Source organism: Clarias gariepinus, chromosome 6 (genome assembly GCF_024256425.1).
Source record: "Clarias gariepinus isolate MV-2021 ecotype Netherlands chromosome 6, CGAR_prim_01v2, whole genome shotgun sequence".
NCBI lineage: Eukaryota > Metazoa > Chordata > Actinopteri > Siluriformes > Clariidae > Clarias > Clarias gariepinus.
In genome coordinates, this window is record NC_071105.1 from 27,657,111 (window position 1) to 27,678,049 (window position 20,939).

Genomic DNA, 20,939 nt, shown 5'->3' on the forward strand with positions numbered 1-20,939 from the left:
ACTTCACCTCCTGCACACCATGAAGTCAGAGGGTCCTGTGTCTTTTGTAGCAGGCAGGCCCATTGTTTCTTTTTTTATATATATTTTTTTTCTTTCAGTCTTTTAATTTCATTTTCTTTGGTTTTAGCTTTTCATCTTGAACTTTGAGTTTAATTCAACTTTTTTAGTAATAGTAATGTACATTTTGCTTCTACTGTGCACCAAATTCTTTCATTAAGTTGTTAAATTTACCAATGGAGATTGGCAGCATTGGCAGTATCCTGGCCCGTAGCATTAGTCATATTGGTATTGGGTGAATTTACTTTTAGATGTAGTCATGGGTTTGGACAGCATAAGCATAGAGTCTAACTTTAGATCTGAGTTTTACCATTACATGCAGACACCATATTTTAGCAGAGTGGTGATTCCTCTTATCCTTGCACGACAAAGTTTTTACTCTGACAGTTTAAAAGCAACAGCCTTGACGGTGTTTTCGTATAATGACAATTTTAGGGGTTTGCTTCAAGAGAAAAAATCAAAACACATTTCCATCTTGCCTGAAGTCCATGGTTGGGATTCTAGAGAGCAGATTAGCTTTGCTGTCTCGGGGGCGGCGCTCTCACATCAATCATGGTGACACTAGCCAATCATGTGTGTCTGTGAGCTCACACAACCAGTGAGCATGGATAGTGCTGTCCTCCGAGTGTATTATGCTATTCCCAATCTTACATGAGCAGCAGTTTCCCTAAAGAGAGAAGTGTGGGAATTGGACTAAATGAGGGAGAAAACCAGAGAATCAAACCATCATCAAAAAAGGAAAATATTAGGAAAGAAAGCCTCTATCTCCATAATCAAAAACACATTTGACATTGTCTTCCACTCTTCCTATCCCCATTGTGTCACCATTTATTGCCTCTCCTGTACAGTACATATTGTCTGAATGACCAGAGCATTTGTTCAACAGCCTCGACTTCATGACTTGTGATCACAGACCTTTTGAGTGCTTTCCTATAATGAACAGAGTGCTATTAAAGTTGCTGTGTCTGATTCTTAATCTGCTTTCATTTTGTTCATCTTCATATCACATCCACAAAGTTCTTAAATTTAATGTCATTTTTCCTTTTCATTGCAGTATCCTACTGCTTTTGCCATCAATAGTTTCTTTTCTGACTGCTTCTTTTGCCAGGATATCTGAATGGAACCCAGAGAACACATATTATTCCCTTGCCTAACGAGTCGTCAGTTAGAAAACAAGACTTCACACACCATATAGTATCACATAAAAGGTACTTTTCTCACAAAAAGTCCATAAGCCAATCTTTTCCTCCAATTCCTATATATTGTGTATTTTAATTAGTAGCCCTCTTTTCCATATCATTGGCTTCTTCCACATCAAAAAAACACTACACTCACTGCCTATTAATTTTCTTCTTAGTTTATTTCTAGGCATATCACTGGGACCACAGTTATCTGTCTTTTTCTGACTCCACGTTCATATACAGTGCCAATGGGAATGCAGCGGATCAGAGCTCTTGGACATACTGTACAGTAGAGTCATTGTTTTTTTGTGTGTGTTAAGTTTATGTTCTCAGGCATTTGTTGCAGGTCTCTGAAAGCTACTAAACTAATTTTTTTGTATTAATGACGATAAAATCTTTATGAGGTTGAGAGAAATATCTGTAGATTCATGAGAGAGGACCCAGATCTTAGGAAGTTGTCACGTCCTGTTAGATGTTGGACTGTGGGCTTGCAGGTGAGGCATAGATGCAGAGGGGGGTGATGGCAAACAGTCTTTTTAATGACAAACAAACCATGAACTAAACATGAACAAGAAGTTGGCTTTACTTTGGAGCATGCTAGAAACAAAACCAATAATCAACTTATACACAGACTAGGGACTAAAACTAATATACAACACAGACAAGGGATACGAACCAGACTTGAGTTGTTCAAAGCACTTGAAGGACTCTCAGACCATGAGAAACAAAATCTTCTGATTTAGTGACACAAATTTTGAACTATTTGGAATCAGGAAATCTGGCACTGCACATCACCTTCCTAAAACCATCCCTACAGTCAAACACAGTGATGTGGGGATCTATTTCTGCATCTGGGACTGGGAAATTTTTGGGAGACTGAAAGAAGAGACAGTGAAAAAGAGACAATCAAAAGACTAAAAGAAAAAAATAGTTTATTGTAATTTTTTTTTTCTTGTATATGTTGTATGTTCTGTTATTGGGCCTGGAGCCTGTAATAAAGATTATATATAATTAATAAACTAGATTTCCCCTTTATTGTCATTAATGCAACTAAATTAGTTTGGTAGCTTTTAAAGACCAGCAGCAAATGCCTGAGAAAGTAAACTTAGCAAAAAAATGAATAAATAAATGACGCTACTGTATGTCTGAGAGCTCTGAGCCACTGCTAGTCAGTATAGATTGAAAATTGATGCAGATAAAAATATACAAAGCTATCCTGGGGCTGGAATGAAGGTACAGTTCAACGAGACCACAACTCAAAGCCTAGCGCCAAGAAAACACGGGAGTGGCTTCTGTCCTGTAGTGGCCCAGGCATAGTTTGGACCTGAACCCAAAATAGCATCTCTGGAGAGAACTGAAAATGGCATTGCACTGACCCTTCCCATTTAATCTGGTTGAGCTTGACTCTGCCAAGAAGAATAATTGAAACTTCCAAAGGTATGCCAAGAATGTAGCATCATTCACAAGCAGACTTAAGGCTGCCGTTACTGTCAAAGATGCTTTGACAAAGTACTAAGTGATGAGTCTGTAATTTGGGATGTTTTAGTTTAAATAAAAAATTATTAACAAAAAAACACCTGTTTTTACTTTGTCATTGTCTGGTACTGTGTAAAGAATGATGATAAAGAAAGGTTTAAATACATTTAAGGTGAGTGCAAAACATAAAAAAAAACTTTTAAGACAACTTAAAAGGGGCTTTTCTTTACTTAAATGGTTTATTATGCAGTTCCATATTTCATCTTTGCCAGGTGTAATATTTCCTGTATTATCCAATTCCCCTTTTTTTCCTCCATTGTGAAAGGAAATCTTGATCACTGTCAGTATTTCCTATCTTACTCAAGTCCTGCATGTTAAGATTTCTCTCTCTCTCTCTCTCTCTCTCTGCCTCCTAATTTAGATATTTAGAACTATTCACCATATTTTTTAACCACCACACCTTTTGTGGAGTTACTGCTATCTTTTTCCATCATTCAGAACCGGATGATCCACTTTAATATATTCCCTTCCATCCTTTTTTAAGCATTTCCCATACCTCTTCTACCTGAGTTGCATATCCTATTGTATCACAGAACTCCCTCCAATTTATCCATTTGGCTGTCTTATCATCATTCTAACTATTGCCTGGGATTGCTTGTACTTTATCATATATAAGTTCTTTAGACCAGTTTAAATGTTTTACTGCTTCATTACATGCTCATTCCACTACGGTACTACAAGCTTTCTTTTACTGCATTTACTCTTACGAATGGATTTTAAAGTGGCCATTATTATATCTTTCTTTATTATGCTGTCAATCCTTTCAATACTCATTTAATCTTTAATCTGCTGTAACTATTAAACACTTTCTTCTATAAATTTCTCCCAATTTGCTTTTATGTCATCCATTTTCCCCATGCTCACTGTGTTCAAGGAGGATTTGATATTCATCTTGCACCAGACTGGGGAATGGTCACTTCCTATTGTCCCCTTCTTGGTCCAATTACATACTGAAGCAATATTGTTGAAGACCATTGTTAGATCTAGCACAGCTTCTTTTCCAGTATTAACATTTGTTCTAGTGCTACTGTGGCCATTTAAGCAAACTAAGTTTTGTCTTCTAGCGATTCTTCTACTACCTGACCATGCATGACAGTTGTTTCACCCACTGTATATTGTGCCCATTAAAATCACAACACCAAGCCATGTCACTACTGTTCTATCCTGCTACCGCCTCAAGCTTCATTAACTCAAGTCTATTGCATAAAGTGTAATCATTTACAATCACCAATTTTTTTCTTTGAGCCCACACTTTCATTTCCATATATTTCTCTTCACTTCCCAAACTACTTAGTAAAGCCCTTGAACAAGGCACTTCCCTGATTGCTCCAGGGGTGCTGTATGCTGGGTGACCCTGCGCTCTGACCCCTGCTTCCTAACTGGAATATGCTGTGCTGTAAAGTACAGTTTTCATGACATATACCTGAAACTTAATAAAATGATATATATGAAAGTAAATAAAATGAACTCTAAACTTGGTTTTATTCATGACTCCACGGAATTCATATACTGTCTTTTTTTACTATAATATTGTGGAGCTTTTGTTCATTTGCTATAAGGCTTCTCATATTCCTCTGATAAATCAACAACCCAAACACCATCTCTTGACTTGACATGACTGTATCCCGAGTTCTTCATTTACTTCTTCTTATGTTATACCAGCATTCACAACATCCTTGAATCCTTTCAGTTTTAGATTTGATCCTATATTGACCATTCCAGCTGTAAAGACTTTCTTTATCTGTTGCACATCTACGTCTTTTTTCAGGACCTTACATCCCTAATAGGCTACAGCATGCTGTGATTCCCTTCACCTTTGCAACATTTTGGTTTAACTTGCTCTCCTCATGATCCCCACCACACCTAGCACGCCTTTCACACCTTCACGTCATTTTTTATGGCAATCTTTGGCCGTGTCTCTTTTGGAAGCACATTTTTTCTCTGCTCATCCAGGCTTTTCTCACACTTTATGACATTACAATCACCCTCATATTTTCTACCAGTTCCTTCATATTACCACTAAGGGGAACCCCAGAGATCACCACTTGCACCCAATGTATCTTTTCCTCAAATCTTGCAACCCTGTTTACACCGACAGGCAATTAAATGAAACTAGATGTACCTTTAGAGTGCTCTGTCAGATTTTATAATCAGACAGCATTATGCTGCATTATGCAGATGCATGTACAGTAATATAACTTACTCATGCATGCACACACAGACTCTGGCCAACTCTTGCTTTTACTGATACACTCTCTCTCACACACACAAACAGTTATGCATTTTCTTAGTAATTTATGCAATTTCCAACTTAAATGCATAACCAACCACTTAATGCAAATGTGTAAAAGAACCATTCATTTACGAAGCCAATCAGGAGACATTTAATTTACATTCTGATAACAAAAACTCAGGATACTTACCTAATTTTTCTGAACTTGGCATACACAAATATTTTCAAAATTGTAAAAAAAAAACACACAATGCTAAAAACAAAAATTAAACAACAAATGCAATTAAATTCAGGGAAGCAAGGCACAGTAGGCAATTTATGTTTTAGAATGATTGTTGTGCCTAGGTTGCCTGATCTTAGCTGCAATCTATGATTTCATCTGTGTGACTTTTGATTTACTGTGCCTCTCAATTGCAAGCGACAGGCTGGCAAGATTGATAAATCCTGTACTGGACCAAGGTTTCTTTAGTGCACACAAATCCTTGTCAAAAGAAGACAGCCAGCAAATCATCAGTTCACTGATTTTTTTTCTTATATATATATATATATATATATATATATGTATATATATATATAAAACACAAAAAATATATATATATATATATATATATATATATATATATATATATATATGTATATATATATAAGTATATGTATATATATAACACAAAAAAAATCAGTGAACTGATGATATACTGTATCAGTTATATATATAATTTTTTTTATAAAAAAAATTGCTACCAGCTACTCACTTACTGTAGGTTGGACATCATTTTCCACACTGAACTTTAGAATCCTAAGGAGTCTCTAAAGTCGCAAAAGGTTTGATTATTTTTATTTTGTGCGCACAAGATATTTATCTTTTGGAAAGAAGTTATTATCAGGTGTGCACATTTTATCTTACACAGCTCACCTTCTAACCACAAAGAGAATGACTGTTCAAATGAAGCAATAAAGACCTTCGTGTTTCAAAAATCAACAAAGTGGCAATGTGAATGCAAATGATCTTTAAACTTATGAAGAGAAATAACTTGGTTGCAAAAGATAATATCTTTTGTGTACAATATAAACAAATATAGTTGCAAGCAGAGATGATGGGCCCAAGCACCCTGCGCCATCGCAACCACGGGTCCACTGCACAACCTGTGTTATTTGAGCGTGTTAAGACCTACAAAAAGCCATTGCTGTCCGTTTGCACTACACTATATAGGGATGATGTCAGTTTATGCCCTAAATATTTGTTGAGTGCATTAGTGTGTGTGTTTGGTGTGACAGTGTTAACATTTGTAATGTATGTGTTACAAATATGCAAAAATTTGTGTGTGCATGTGTGCGTGTGTGTGTGTGTGTGTGTGTGTTAACAGTTGTGATGTGTACATGTGTTCAATGGGCTGCAGATGCTGGAGAAAAATCTGACTATAATCTTACTCATTGTGATGTCACTGAATGTGATGTCACTGAATGTGTCACTCAATATAATGTCACTCAATATAATGCCACACAGAAAGTTACTAATTGTTTTTCATGCTTACTTTTCAGCATCTGCATCACATACACATCACAAATGTTAACACTCACGCACACACACACATGCACACACACAAACACACTCATACATCACACACATGCACACATACATACACACATATTCCAAATGTTAACACTTGCACACGCACACACACACACACCTCTCTCACGACGCATACACACACAAACACACATATCACAATGTTACCACTTTCACACTCACACAGACGCACACATGCATGTATACATAAACACACTCATACTCATGTATATCACGCATCACAAATTTTAACATTTATACACCCGCACGCAGAAACGCACACATCACACACATACTAACAAACACACCACTAATGTTAACATACTGACTCACACATATAACACTGCCTACTGTTACATTCATTGAGGAACGGCTGTGACTTTCTTCCATCAAAATAGTCTTGAACACAATTAAGGTTCCCTCTTATTCCCATCGTGCATTTTAATTCTGAGGTATTTTCACTAAGAATGTGCACTGCATTTTATACAATTAATTTATACAGTAGGCAGTGTCACAAACACATCAGGTTGACTCATCATGTTAGTCGTCAAGTGTTGAGTTCGTCTGCTGGTGTTCTTCATGGAATAACAGGTAGAGTTTGATGAAAGTCTCTTGTAAGCAGGACAACAGATTTTCACATTATTCTTTCAGCATCTCTGAGACCATTTCCTGCCTTACACTGGCTTGATACCTTTGAGCCTATCTTCACCTGAATAGTTCTAGCGTTCAAAACGTCTTTAACCCAATTAAACAGGTTCCCTTCAATTCCCATCATGTGCATTTTGATTAGTAATCCCTCTTTTCACCTAATAATGATCTGGTCTCATTCTCCCTCAACTTCTTGAGGCCGATTTTCCAGACCAGCCTTCCTAAAAAATGCCTTCCGTCCCTGCTTTTGTCTTGACTTGTTCTGTATCTTGAACTTTTTTGTCTGCTTTATCCAGCACTTCCATAGTCTCTTTCTCCTGAAAAGTTTTGTCTCCTTACAACTCACTATACACTATATTGTCAAAAGTATTCACTCACCCATACAAATCATTGAATTCAGGCAAACACTGTTATTCATTAGGGGTCTGGGGCCTTCAGTCATCAGGCTTCTTCTAAAAAGCTGAAGCTGCGGAGGAATTTTATCTTTCAGCATGGCAATGACCCAAAGCATACATCCAAAAAAAACAAAAGAATGGCTTCTCACAATAAGGATATTAAAGTTTTGGAATGGCCCAACGTTAATCGCCCAATGATCACTCCCAATAGTTCCATCCTGATATACTGACCCATCGCATATTGGAGCAATATATATCTTATATTTTCTGCTTGAGACAAATGTTAGATCTTGCACAGACACTTTTCCAGAGTTAACATCTATTATAGTGCTGCTGCCATCGTTCATACACACTAAACCTTTTTCTTCTAACAATTTCTCTATTACTTGACCATTTTTATCTGATCTTTCACTACTGCATAAGCATCTTTAACACCAGTCTATTAGATGGGTTGTAATAATTTACAATTACTATATCTCTTTTTCAAGCCCATACTTCTACTACCACATATTTTTTGCTCATTTCCCAAACCTAGTGTTTTATAAGGGATTTTTTGTTTAATAAAAATGGCACAGCCCCCTCCTCACGATTCTTTCCTATCTCTCCTTACTGCCACATAGCCATAAAAAACTAATCCACCAGTTTTCCTGGACACATATAACATCTGGTTTCTACTCTGACTGAGTATGAAGTTCTTGAGCCCTTGTCCATTCACTGTGAGACTTTGCGCAATACACTGGAAGATCAATAACCTATGCATGGCATCTCTTGGTTGCACTGTACCCTGAGTTCTTCATTAATTTCCCACTTTAGCCTCACAGCTTTTGCAAGAATCTGAATCCTTTTCGTCTTAGACTCGCTCTCATATGTTGTGTTTATCACCCCTGCTATGAAGGTCACCATTTTCCTCTTCTCTCTCCACTCCTCTTCATTTAGTTTTTTCTCATTATCTTTCCCTTCCTAATTCTGCCTTTCTTAGTTGCTTTTCCTGTTCTGCAAGTTTAACTGCTTTGGCAGAAGTTTAACTGCTTCCTCCACAGTTACAACCCTTTGGCTTTAGTCCTTCTCCAAATTTTCCATATTCATGATCCTCACCACGCCTAGCACACTTTCTCCCTCCTTTACAATCTTTGGCCATGTACCCAAACTCATGGCATTTAAAACACCTCAAATGTTTTGGCACATATGTTTTCACTCTATGCTTTATAAAATTAATAGATATTTCTTGGGTAGCACCTTGTCCACAAATTCAATCATTACTTTTTTCTGTCAATCAATTTTTTACTCTCCTATTTCCAATTACTTCACAGCATGACATAAAAGTTGATGATGATGACGCTGCTGCCTACTGTTAGATTTTGTGAAAAATGCCTGTGACACATTCACAGTATGACATAATAGTTGAAGATGACGCTGACTAATGGTACATGTGACATATCCACAGTTTGACGTAAAAGTTGATGATGATGATGATGATGATGATGCCTACTGTTACATTCATTTATGTGCAAACACGGCCAATTTTTTTTTTTTTTATTATTATTTTTTTGGTTTTGTCTAGGCACAAAATAAAATTGTTTGGCTCCTATAGCCACACTGGACACATTTTTTATTTATTTTTTTTACAGAATTTTAGGAAGTATAAAAACTGGGGGAAAAGAAAAAGAAGCGGAGAGAAAAAAGCAAATAGAACGTATAATGTCTTTAAGTGCTTAATGTCCTAATTAAATCTTACTCATTATTTTTTGGTTTTGTGGTACGTGTCGTTGACATACGTGCATATTTGTGTGCGTGATCGTAGTGAAAAAGGGAAAAAAACTGTCGTGCGCCACGAACTCTTTACGACAGTTGTTAGTTCTCGTTTTCCGACAGTGACTCGAAAGTACCACAGCGGTGAATAAGCTTTTTGTCGGTTCTCGGCATTCGTTACGAAAAGAAGTTTTAGATTGCTGCATAGACAGTTATATAAAAATAATATAGACGCGTGTATTCGAGGTGTATATAGCACGTAGTGTATTTTATTTCTTAAAATCTATCGTTATAATTGAAACGTGAGCCTCATCAAACGGAGCAGCTCGAAAGAAAAAAGTTTTGTTATTGTCATGTGACGTGATACGCATGTGGCGATAAAGTGTGGCTAATTTCTCGGACAATTTATACCCAGTTATTTGATTTCAACGTACAAGTCCTATTTTCAAAGTATGCCTCAACCAAAATATAGAAAGATCGCTGTTTTGGGATACCGGTCAGTGGGTAAGTGTTGACTTTGGATATGTATTGGCCTGTATTTGCTAACTAGGAAATTAGCAAGCTAACTAGCCATAGTGGCTTAGCTGTGTTGTCTTTTATTGTTAAAGTTATTTATTTAGCGCCAGCTGTCTATCAAGTTTTTAATTCTAGCTACCAGAGAAGCTTATAAGTGATCGCCAATGCAAAAAAAAAATCTTATTGTTACTACAAGCTTTAATGCTTTTGTAAAAACGCCACTAGCTAGTTAGCTAACTGGACCTGCTCATGACCTCGCGCGCGCACAGAAGGAGTTGTGCTGATTCCGCAGTCCTGTGTAAGACTGACTGGTGTATCAAAGATGTTCACTTTCATTGTGATTAGCCAGCTAAATAGAAAACACTTTCGAATTGTTTTTAAGTGAATTGTTCCTTTTTGCAACAGGAAAATCCTCTCTCACTATTCAGTTCGTGGAAGGGCAGTTTGTGGATGCATACGACCCCACAATTGAAAACAGTAAGTATCACCGCTTTTTTCCTTTTTTAAGGACATAAGCTATGTGATCTGAGACTATAATAACCTTACTGTAAATTTCCACAGAATATTGACACGCACACACACAAACTGGTCCAAACTGGAGTCAACTGGACTGTGTTTTTTAGAACAAGGTCATCTATCCACAACCACCACCCAAAAAAAAAGAAAAATTAATAAAACATAAAAATAAAATCTCTCTCTCTCGATATATATATATATATATATATATATATATATATATATCTCGAGAGAGAGAGAGAGAGAGGGAGATATGTGTGCTTAAAGTTAAAATGCAATATAAATCATCATATTAAAAGACGAGTGTTAAATTAAATTATTATTCAATTTCAAGATAACCCAGTTGTATACTCACTGTAGGACTAGGCGGTTCAATGATTTTTCTATGATGTATGATACTTATATGAATTCTCTATATCGAATTCATTGTATAAAATGCCGTTGTTTCTGCAGTTTATAATAAAAAATAGCAATTGATAGATTAATATATTACTATTTTTCAGTTTAGTAGATTAGACAAAAGGTTTTAAAATGCATTAAAATACAAAACATACAGATCAGCTGTTTACAGTTTAAAGGATCTAGTGTAAAATGTAATTATAAATGTAAAAATGATCTCGGAAAACCTGTATTGTGACATAAAATAGCAGACTATTAATAGGATATCACGATATTCCCCATCCCTACTTAGAACCCAGTTTCTTTTTCTTTTTTTAAGGCTGTTTTGTATTAACTACAGAATAAGCTGTCTTCAGATTTTGTATATCTTGGTAGTGTTTAAAATATGTCATGTTGACCCATGTTATGTATGTGATTTTGAACTGATCATATCTCTGATTTTAAATAAATACGGTCCATTCAAAATCACATACATAACATGGGTCAACATTTTTTTTAAGTAGTTATATTATATTACGTATCTTCAATGCATTCAGCAATTTTAATTTTTTTTTATCATGCTGTTACATGCTTTATTTTTGACAGCACAATTCACATGCTATTTGTAGACACATGAGAGGTTTAGGATCCAAAAGTAGGCATGCGAATGTGTGTTATCCTTGTCTTTTTAGTTCTCTAGAACTCTTTCTTCATCCTTAATCATATCCTGAATAACTTCCTGAGTTGAATCAATAGCGCAAATGATGATTTCATGTCATGGACATGACTCACTGCTATTCTTGTGAGCTCAGGTACCATCGATATTACAGGTAGAAAAAGGTGAATTACTCATTGAAGAAGGTGACCATTCGAATCTGACCAAAATTGGTATGGGATGTAGGGTGATCATGTAAATTAACTTTTCATTCAATAACCCTCAAAGCGATAAACTAATGACGCCACGGTGAAACGACAATTTTTTTTCATACAGAAAAATAGTGGGTTAAATTGACCTGAAAAACATCATAAGGGCTAATATGAGACAATAAAATACATGTGTAGTTTATACATTTTACCTGCTTCTGAATAAATTTATAGCTGCAATAGATAAATTGCACTTATACATACATCGTCTTTTTAGCCTACTATACTAAAGGATTTCCCAGCAAAATGACATGCTATAAATACAATTTGAATAAGTGAGTCAGGTTTGGTCACATAGAATTTAGCAAATCTGACAATAATGTTAGTTCTGTAATAAATCAGAACTATGATGCTGATAATACCCCCAGCAAGATACTGAATGCTGTAAAGACCTGGTTGATGTACATGAGCTACTGTTAATTGACGTGTAAAACACTGGGCACATTGCTTAAACTCTGTTCTACATCTGGGAGAGTCTTCTGCATTACAGACAGAAATTATGAGACACAATTTTAGCCTTTAGAGGCAATGATTTTACTTTTCTGTCATGGTTCTTAGACTTGACATACTTTGTGATAACTTCCTAGTTCCGTTTTAGTGCATTTTATTTAAAACTTTACAATCTTTCAAAATGTATGATCTTTATTGTTTTGTTAACCCATTTTTTTGTGTTGCTTTGCTGTAGCCTTTAATAAAATGGTGTCTGTGAATGGACAAGACTTTAATCTTCAGTTGGTTGACACTGCTGGACAGGTAAAAAATAAACCATACCTTTTATCAGCATTTAAGGTGCTTTCCTTTTACTATATATTAATACGTTAAATTAGCAGCTTTTGGAAATACTTAGACCAGCAGCCACTGGCACCAATAATTATGCTATGTTCAAAATCACAATTATGACCTTTTTTTCTTCATTTTGATGCTCACTTGCAGATTATCCTGAACATATCTATATGCCTAAATGCATTGAGTTGCTGCCATGTAATTTAAATAAGTGTGATCTTAATGAACAGGTCAGCAGGTTTATCTAATGAATTGGTTTGTGTATACGTAATTTTTATTAATTAACAAAATGGAAAGTAAGTAAACAGAAGATAATGCAATATTCAATATTCAATACCTCCCTTAACCTGCAAAATTGCCATGAATTCTTATCTTTTCATGTAATCCAAGACAGACTGATGTTGAAACTGATGTGCATCCTACACAGCTGTTTCAGTTAATGACTGTGTTTCAGTTTACATTTAAAAGGATCATTAACCCCTGCCTGGTATAATTGGTTAATCATACACAAATATTAATTTGCTGTCGATATTGATAGTGTTTGTGATTGAGTGTAGGCATGTTATTAATAAGTTGCAGTGTCTAATTTTCTCCACAAAATGCATGAGGAATTGTGTCCAAATACGTACATTTTTGAGACCACACTACATTTTATTTTGATTTTGTTTCTCATGGTCTGAGTCTTTCAGGTGCTTTTTGTCATATTCCTTTTAATGAAGAATGGCTTCTGTCTGGCCACTCTACCTTAGATGTCTGTTTGATAGAGTACTCCATTGATAGCTGTCTTTCTGAAAAGGCTCTCCCATCTCCACAAGCAACCTCTGGATCTCATTTATAGTGCCACTAGGGGTTCTTAGTTGCTTTTGTTTCAAATTACTCAGTTCGGTTTGACAGCCAGATCTGAGAAGTCTGTTGGTTGTAGGGCTGCAACAACGGATCGATTAAATTGATAAAAATCGATTACTAAAAGAGTTGGCAACAAATTTTATAATCGTTTCGTTGTGTTGCGAGACGCTGAGACATTTGATTATTTTAAAAAAACCTTTAATTGAGTGCGGAGCGGAGTGAACAGACTTGGTCTCGCGCACTGATGCTAGCAAAGTTCGGCGCCTCATAGACAGGGTGGAGCAAAAAACAAACAAGCGGAGGTAGAAGAAAGGTACGTGGCGGAGGCAGAGAAATCTGTAATCAGGGAATAGTCTCCCCTGCTGGGTCCTAGTGCGCATCTCTTACTGGTACAATCAACATCAGTATGCTGATGCATGTGTGTGCACGAAAAACATATTTTATTTTGTGAGTTTTACGCGCACACATGGGTGTACAGTGCGCGAGTAAAGCAAGTCTCATTAGAGATTAAAAATCCATTTCTCTGGTCAAGGCTTAGCCTGCTCTTTGCCTACTCTCTTTCTCTCTGCTCTACACGAAAACACTGCTATGTTACGATTTTTTTTTAAAGGTAAAGTGCAGGTTAATTTGTTTTATTTTTACTTTACAGAAGGGATTCCATTAGTGTGTTTTTAAAAATTAAATCTGGTTTACGAGTGTTTTGAAATACGAGCCCGCTTCCGGAACGAATTATGCTCGTAATCCAAGGTTCCACTGTATATATTTGGCAGATGTAAAGCATACATGTCTGTTTTTTTTTTGTTAGTCCATTATTAGTTAATTTTATTATTATTATTATAACAGCTCAAGGAGCAACATTTCTGTGCACTTTCTAAAGATTTTAGTTCTATTTTTGAATAAAGGGTTGGAAATGAGTGCTTGTTTTTTGTTTTTTTTATCCGATTCATCAATTAATCAATTATTAAAATAATCGTTATTTGCAGCCTTAGTTGGTTGTTCTAAATCTCAACTATTTAAAAATGATGGAGGCTAGTGTACTCTGAGAACTTTTAATGTTTTAATGTTAAAGTTTTTCTTGTATATTTCCCTAGATCCTGTCTTGCCCAGCTACAGATAATTTGCTCAAGCTCATGGCTTTGTTTTTTCACACTGACATACACCTGTGAGACCTTAAATACACAGACTAGCATTGGTACCCTCATCGTTGACAAGTTTTTAGAAATAGTTAAAAGGTTAAAGCTTCAAAAAAAAGCTGATCAGCTTTAATGTAATCTGTGATATTATTTCAAGTTGAAGTAAGGTTAATAATCTTACACCTTATTAGACTTGTTTAGAAGTACTTTTTTCGTCGTCAGCCAAATACACTCCCTGTTTTAAGTAGATTATTAAATCTGTTATATAACTGTTCATAACATCATTTAAGCGCAAATCAATATGCTCTCTGTTCGGGTGTTTTACATGCCCTTACCTCAGACTGCTGCGGATATGTTTGCTCTAATGACCCATGTTTTATCTCGTAGTGGTGTTCCACATTACTGCTTTTTATTAGCACCACGGTGTTGCAACATATAAGACGAACTGGTTTTAAACTTCCCGTCGGAAAATTGCACACCCAAAGGTGTGAGGCTACATCATCACCTGGGAATTGAACTAACGATCTCCGGATAATAGGACGAGCAAACATACAGACAAATTCTTTTTGGACTGATTTATGGTCCTCCAATGTATGAAATGTAAAGATATCAATGAAAGCGAATTCTGACTAATGTACACACAAAATCTTTTATTTATGTAGATGTGCCATTTTTGTGAATTAAATTAAGCACAGGAGAACTGGAGTAGGAGTAGGTTGCACCAGAGCTCAATTGTGCTTTTTAAAACAAAGGGTCATATGTAAATGGCATATTTTAGTATAAATTTTTGTAATAAATTAACAAAACACACAAAATACCTGTACATTTACATTTAGGCATTTGCCAGACGCTCTTATCCAGAGTGACTTACATTTTTATCTTATTATACATCTGAGCAGTTGAGGGTAAAGGGCCTTGCTCAAGGGCCCAACAGTGGCAACTTGGTGGTTGTGCGGTTTGAACCTGGGATCTTTCAATACGTAGTCCAATGCCTTAACCACTGAGCTACCCCTGGCCCTCGGCTATGTTTAATAGTGAAAGTAAGAATATTTCAGTGTCCATGGTGTAATGGTAAATCACAGGACTGAGACTGAACAGCAGTGTGACCATGCAAAAGCCACTAGTTAGTGAGGCTAAGCAGAAGGTCACGTGGTCTGATGAGTCCAGATTTATCCTATATCAGATTGATGGGCATGTCGTGGTAATTAGGGAAGCGGCTGATGGGCTGGACCCATCATTCATAGTGCTCACTGCAAAACCCTTTGGGTGCAGTGTTATGATCTTGCTATGCTTCAGTTGGTCGGGTGTAGGCCCAGGTCTGTGCCCGTGCATGCGAGCAAGCGGAATCTATTTTAAGGTAATTCCATTTTAGTTACAACGTCTTTACAACATGTGGAAAAGTTCAAGGGGTATGAATACTTCTGCAAACTACTGTATAATATTTGCCCAAGTCAAACAAATTATTAGAATGTAGACTTCTTTTAGATCTCACTGCTTCATCTGCGAATACCAAAATAACATTCAATTGAAGGTTGCTTTTATGCAACTTTTATTAAGGTACAATTGCAGTAACCAATAAATGGATTTAGACTTGTATCTCTTTGTAAAATGCCAGCGATGTAACCTAATTTATAAATGTAGCATTTACCTGAGGTATCTGCTTATTAACATTTTAATTTAAATAAAAGACTAAAGGATGCAGGTTACATTTTATTGCAGAAACTTTGTGACAAAGCCATGATAGTTTGCTAGTTACTAAGCTTTAAAAAAAAAAAAAATTTATCTTTGTTCCTTTAAATCCATGTTGCTTATTTTGGCACACTCTTTATATTTTTCAGGACGAGTATTCAATTTTCCCACAGTCTCACTCAATGGACATACATGGATATGTTCTGGTGTACTCTGTCACATCAATGAAAAGGTTGGTGCTTTGTGAATGGTTAGTGTAGTGGACTTATAGAAAATTACAAAGTGGTCTGTTTGATTATAAACTTCACTTATTGTCTGTTTTTGTTTTTTTCTCTATGTCTCCTGAAACATTTACTTTTTACGCTAGCTTTGAAGTGGTTCAGGTTCTACATGACAAGCTGCTTGACATGGTTGGAAAAATACAGTAAGTGTGTGTGCTTGTGCATATGACTGAATAATAATATGTGAAGCAGAATGTGACTGTGATTTTTTTTTTTTTTTTTTTTTTTCCCCAGGGTACCAACAGTTCTTGTTGGGAATAAAAAAGACCTTCACATGGAAAGGTAAGTGCAGCAGCTCAGTAGAAAATAAAGTAAGGAAGTTATAATGCATGGTTAAAATCTCGCTCTCTCTTACTCTCAGAGTTATTAAACCAGAAGAAGGCAAAAAATTAGCTGACTCTTGGGGAGCTGCATTCATGGAATCATCTGCTAAGGAAAACCAGGTAATTCATGTAATCTTTGAATGCATTTAATTATGCAAACCACTTGAACGTCATTCACACATGCACAATTGCTTTTTTGTGCTTACAGACAGCTGTAGAAGTTTTTAAGCGGATAATTTTGGAAATGGAGAAAGCAGACGGAAATGCCCCAGCTGAAGATAAAAAATGTTGTGTGATGTAGGTGCTGGTCTTTAAAAAAAAAAAAAACACAGCAAGCTACCTGGCCAAAGTTAAGAGTGACGACATCACCAGTAAGCAAGACACAGTGCGGTGGTGGGACTGCCGTTTTAAAACTCTACTCTATCCACCTCACAGCAGACAGGACGAGTTATATATGAAATAATAAGAAATTGAGAAAAACACGAAAGAATGGTAAGCTTTCCCAGAATAAATATTCCCCCAAAGGAAAACCATTTAAAGCACCGATTTCACTACGGTTTGTTTTCAATCAAAATTCATGCAGGTGCATTTAAGGTGAATTATTTTAATTGGAACGTTTGGCCCCTAGCACACATCTTAGAACCTCTGTGCCATAGGGATTTGCTGAGTGAACTATGACCTGGTCAACTCCTGCTGGATAACATGCCTTTAACATAGAATGAATTAATGAATCATGACATATGAATCTTGTTCATCCATCCATGACTTATTGTGCTGGACCATGTGCCTGATGTGTTCTTGGTGACATGAGTGGGCAGGTATTATACCCTTGTCACAACAGATATTGAGGCCTAAAGCAAGTGTTCACTCATTTTTTTTTTTCCTTTCCCCTCCCCGCCAGGTAATTTTTTTTTATTCAACTTTGTATTCATTTTTATTTGTCGCTAGATATAATTTAGAGGTGTGTTCTTTTTTTTTTTTTTTTTTTTTTTTTTTTTTAAACAATGGTGACAATTTTGTTTAGTATAGCTATGGTTCATGCTTCGGCAAACATGTATGTAGGGTTAGTAAGAAATGTAGTTATATTTGGTGCAAAAAAGTTCCAAGTAAGGCATAACTTGCCTTGACAATATATCAAGCCAGTAATCACCATGAAAATGGCTTTTAAATAAATTATTTGACTTTTATGCCCCAGGAATAATGTAATTGGTTTGTTTTTGCTTTTGAGGTGAAGCAATTCATTACTTTTTATGGGTTGATATACATTAGACATTTATTTAGTCATGCATGTTTGTTGTTTATGCTTGAATCAGGCATAAATTTGATCATTGTACAGCAAGATCTGGAAAATATATCACCAGAGCACAACTAAAATTTGAAAATTTTCTAAATTTGTAAAACTTGACGCTTCAGAGATTAGATGAAATATGGAGTTATTTATATCTCTCAAAACCTCCCCATTAAGTTCTCTATTATTAACATTTGTTTTGAAGAATGCTAGTTAAAAAAAAAAGTTCGCAATAATGTAATGTTGCATAAAGCCCTCACACCTTGAGTTTGGGCAGAAAAAGAAATGCCTTCAGTTTAAAATACTGGTTTTTGAACTTCTCAAAACTTCCCAAACTTATGGGCCATCTGACTGCTTATTTATGGTTCATTTATTTAGAGTATTCGTCTAAATCATCTCACTTTCTAGCAGCTAACTGGAAGTTAACTGATGAGACTTATCACTTAACTCCAAGACATCCAAACATTTAGTGATAAATCAGTGTCTGATGGTATGCTCGTTCAAACTCCAGTGTAAATGCTGTCAAAACCATATCATCACAAACTCAAAGTGTAGTTGTTGATGCTTCGTGATTGTATTAACAATCTCATATTAAAATACCAGTGTTATAAAATGATTTTTCAAGTCGGTATCGTACTTTCCATAAGCATGTCATAGCATCTGTTTTTTTTTTTTTTCCTTTATTGGTGTCATACAAAGTATTCAATCTGTACGTTGTCTCAGGTACGTGGTCTGAGAAAGTTCTTCGCACATTTGTGGGTCTACAAATACATTGTGTACTGGACTAGTTGAGTTGGATTGGCCTTCAACATTGGTGGTTTAATCTTGATTGGTTTGGTTTAAATTGAAAAAAGCAGTATTATAGAAATTCTGCATATTGAGTACTAAAATATTGTATGCTTGATCAGCCTTTGCTTTATATTCAGTGCGTTTCTTTTGATAGTAGGAACCTAGATTGTGACTTTTTTTGGGTGCTTAAGGGAAGTCTTGTTGTATTTATTTTGATTGGGGAAGCAAGGGAAAAATTCATATTTTAAGCAAGCAAGGTGATGCTGTGTTAAGTGCCTTTATCCCCAAACCACTTTTGGTTTGTGCTTATGTCTAAGCTGTGAACATAATGTCCTGAATTACTCTCACAGTGTAACATATAAAATCTCCATATATACCCAGCATCTCATTTCAGTTTGTCTACATCTAATTCAGGCTGGTAGCTTGAAGCTACGTCAGTCACATTATTTTACGTCCACATGTAAACGTGGGGATAAAAATAGCATGACTTAATAGGTGAATTTAAAATCAGTCGTCACTTTAGGCAAAAAAAAGCTTTTTTTTTTGAATTAAGTTTAATGAAAAGGCACGGTGGCATGCAAATAACAGGTAGTTACCACTTCGACTACTCTTACTAGGAAAGTCACCAGCATCCATTCAGATTATAAGATATCCAGACACATTAAAATTCCTTCAGGTTCATGGTGCTCTTTCAGGGGTTTTTTTTTTCCAATGTCACCTAAAGTTTGTATTTATGGGGAATACTCTTGTGGTATCCCCCAATACCTCTGAGTCTCTGCTGTGGTGAGGGTCATAGATAATTTGGAAAATCTTGCTGTAAGCAATTTTGTATATACAAATAAAATCTTTACTCCTTTCTATGTTGTTCATCATGAGTTCTTTTACTGTTGACTGATGAATCACAATGCAAAATGGTGTAACAGAAATTGACTTTTGACACACATTGATCAGCCATAACATTATCATGACCCACCTTATATTGAATATGTCCCCCCCTTTGCCACCAAAACAGTAATGATCTATGTCTTCTGACACCTTTGTATTGGAACCAGCATTAACCTTTTCCTCAATTTGAGGTACAGTAGCTCTTCTATTGGATCGGATTACACTAGCCACATCACTCCCCATTTGCAGCAGTTAGCCTTGGACACCACTGGCCCTGTTGCCAGTCCACTGGTTTTCCTTCTTTGCATCAATTTTATGTCCTGGCCATTGCAGCCTGGCAACATCTTACAAAAGCCACAGTTTAAAAGTTGCTCTGACATAAATATTGGTGAATGCCACCCAAAGTACTCAAGTTATTTTGAGCCAATTAATTTAGTTCAAAGCTCATTTTGCATTGCCTACATGAAAACAATGAAGCAAAATGCCATGCAGACACCAGACCTCCACTTAGGACTGAACGCTGAATTGCTACCTGCCACTAAACTGAAGAGTAGCTAATACAAATTTCATGCCAGTATGATTTTCTCTGTATCAGTAGACAGCTCTCAGTGAGTGGGGCATTTCAATGTATAGGCTCCCATCCATGGTTCCTTAAGATTATAGAACCCTTGTCGTTTCCTTGGTTTTCCTCACTCCAGCATATTGTGCTTTTACCAACATCTCAATTTATCTTCACTAAATTTCTCCACTAGATAGCAGTGTTGGGCCATGAGAGCAATGAGACAAGCGTGGCAAGTTGTCTATGAGGGGTCCATCTCATTTAACCTAACAATCTCACTGAGTGTTTAGTGAAATCCTGAGAAACTCTCTAGTGGGAGTGCAATAGTGTTTTTCCAGTCAAACTAAATATTTTATCAGCTGTGCTAGCAAAATGCTTCTGATGTTGTAGGAGGTGAATTGAGTTGACATTTTAAATAGTTTATTATTTACAAAACATGTGCAAATTCTGACTTAAAGTTAGTTTTATTCAACCAGCAAGTTTTTTTTTTTTTTAATGCCGGAAATGACACAGGCTTCTCCCAATAGATAACAATGTACAAGAGGCATCATCGTGAAAAAAAAAAAATCTCCAAAATTATTTATACCCTTTGCAAATTGTCACAGTTTATAGGAAAATCCTAAATTCTTTACAATTCCAAATAGTCCAAGCTGTTCTAAAGCA

At 36.0% G+C, this 20,939-nt stretch overlaps 1 protein-coding gene across 1 annotated transcript; it reads left to right on the forward strand.

Annotated features, from left to right (window-relative positions):
- The first annotated feature begins 9,490 nt into the window (after nucleotides 1–9,490).
- rhebl1 (Ras homolog, mTORC1 binding like 1) lies at nucleotides 9,491–19,690 on the forward strand. Its single transcript, XM_053499331.1, has 8 exons — nucleotides 9,491–9,870; nucleotides 10,288–10,359; nucleotides 12,386–12,453; nucleotides 16,301–16,383; nucleotides 16,519–16,575; nucleotides 16,667–16,714; nucleotides 16,794–16,875; nucleotides 16,964–19,690. The coding sequence occupies exons 1-8, from the start codon at nucleotides 9,819–9,821 to the stop codon at nucleotides 17,054–17,056; spliced, it is 555 nt and encodes a 184-aa protein (XP_053355306.1). The 5' UTR covers nucleotides 9,491–9,818; the 3' UTR covers nucleotides 17,057–19,690.
- Nucleotides 19,691–20,939: the final 1,249 nt, after the last annotated feature.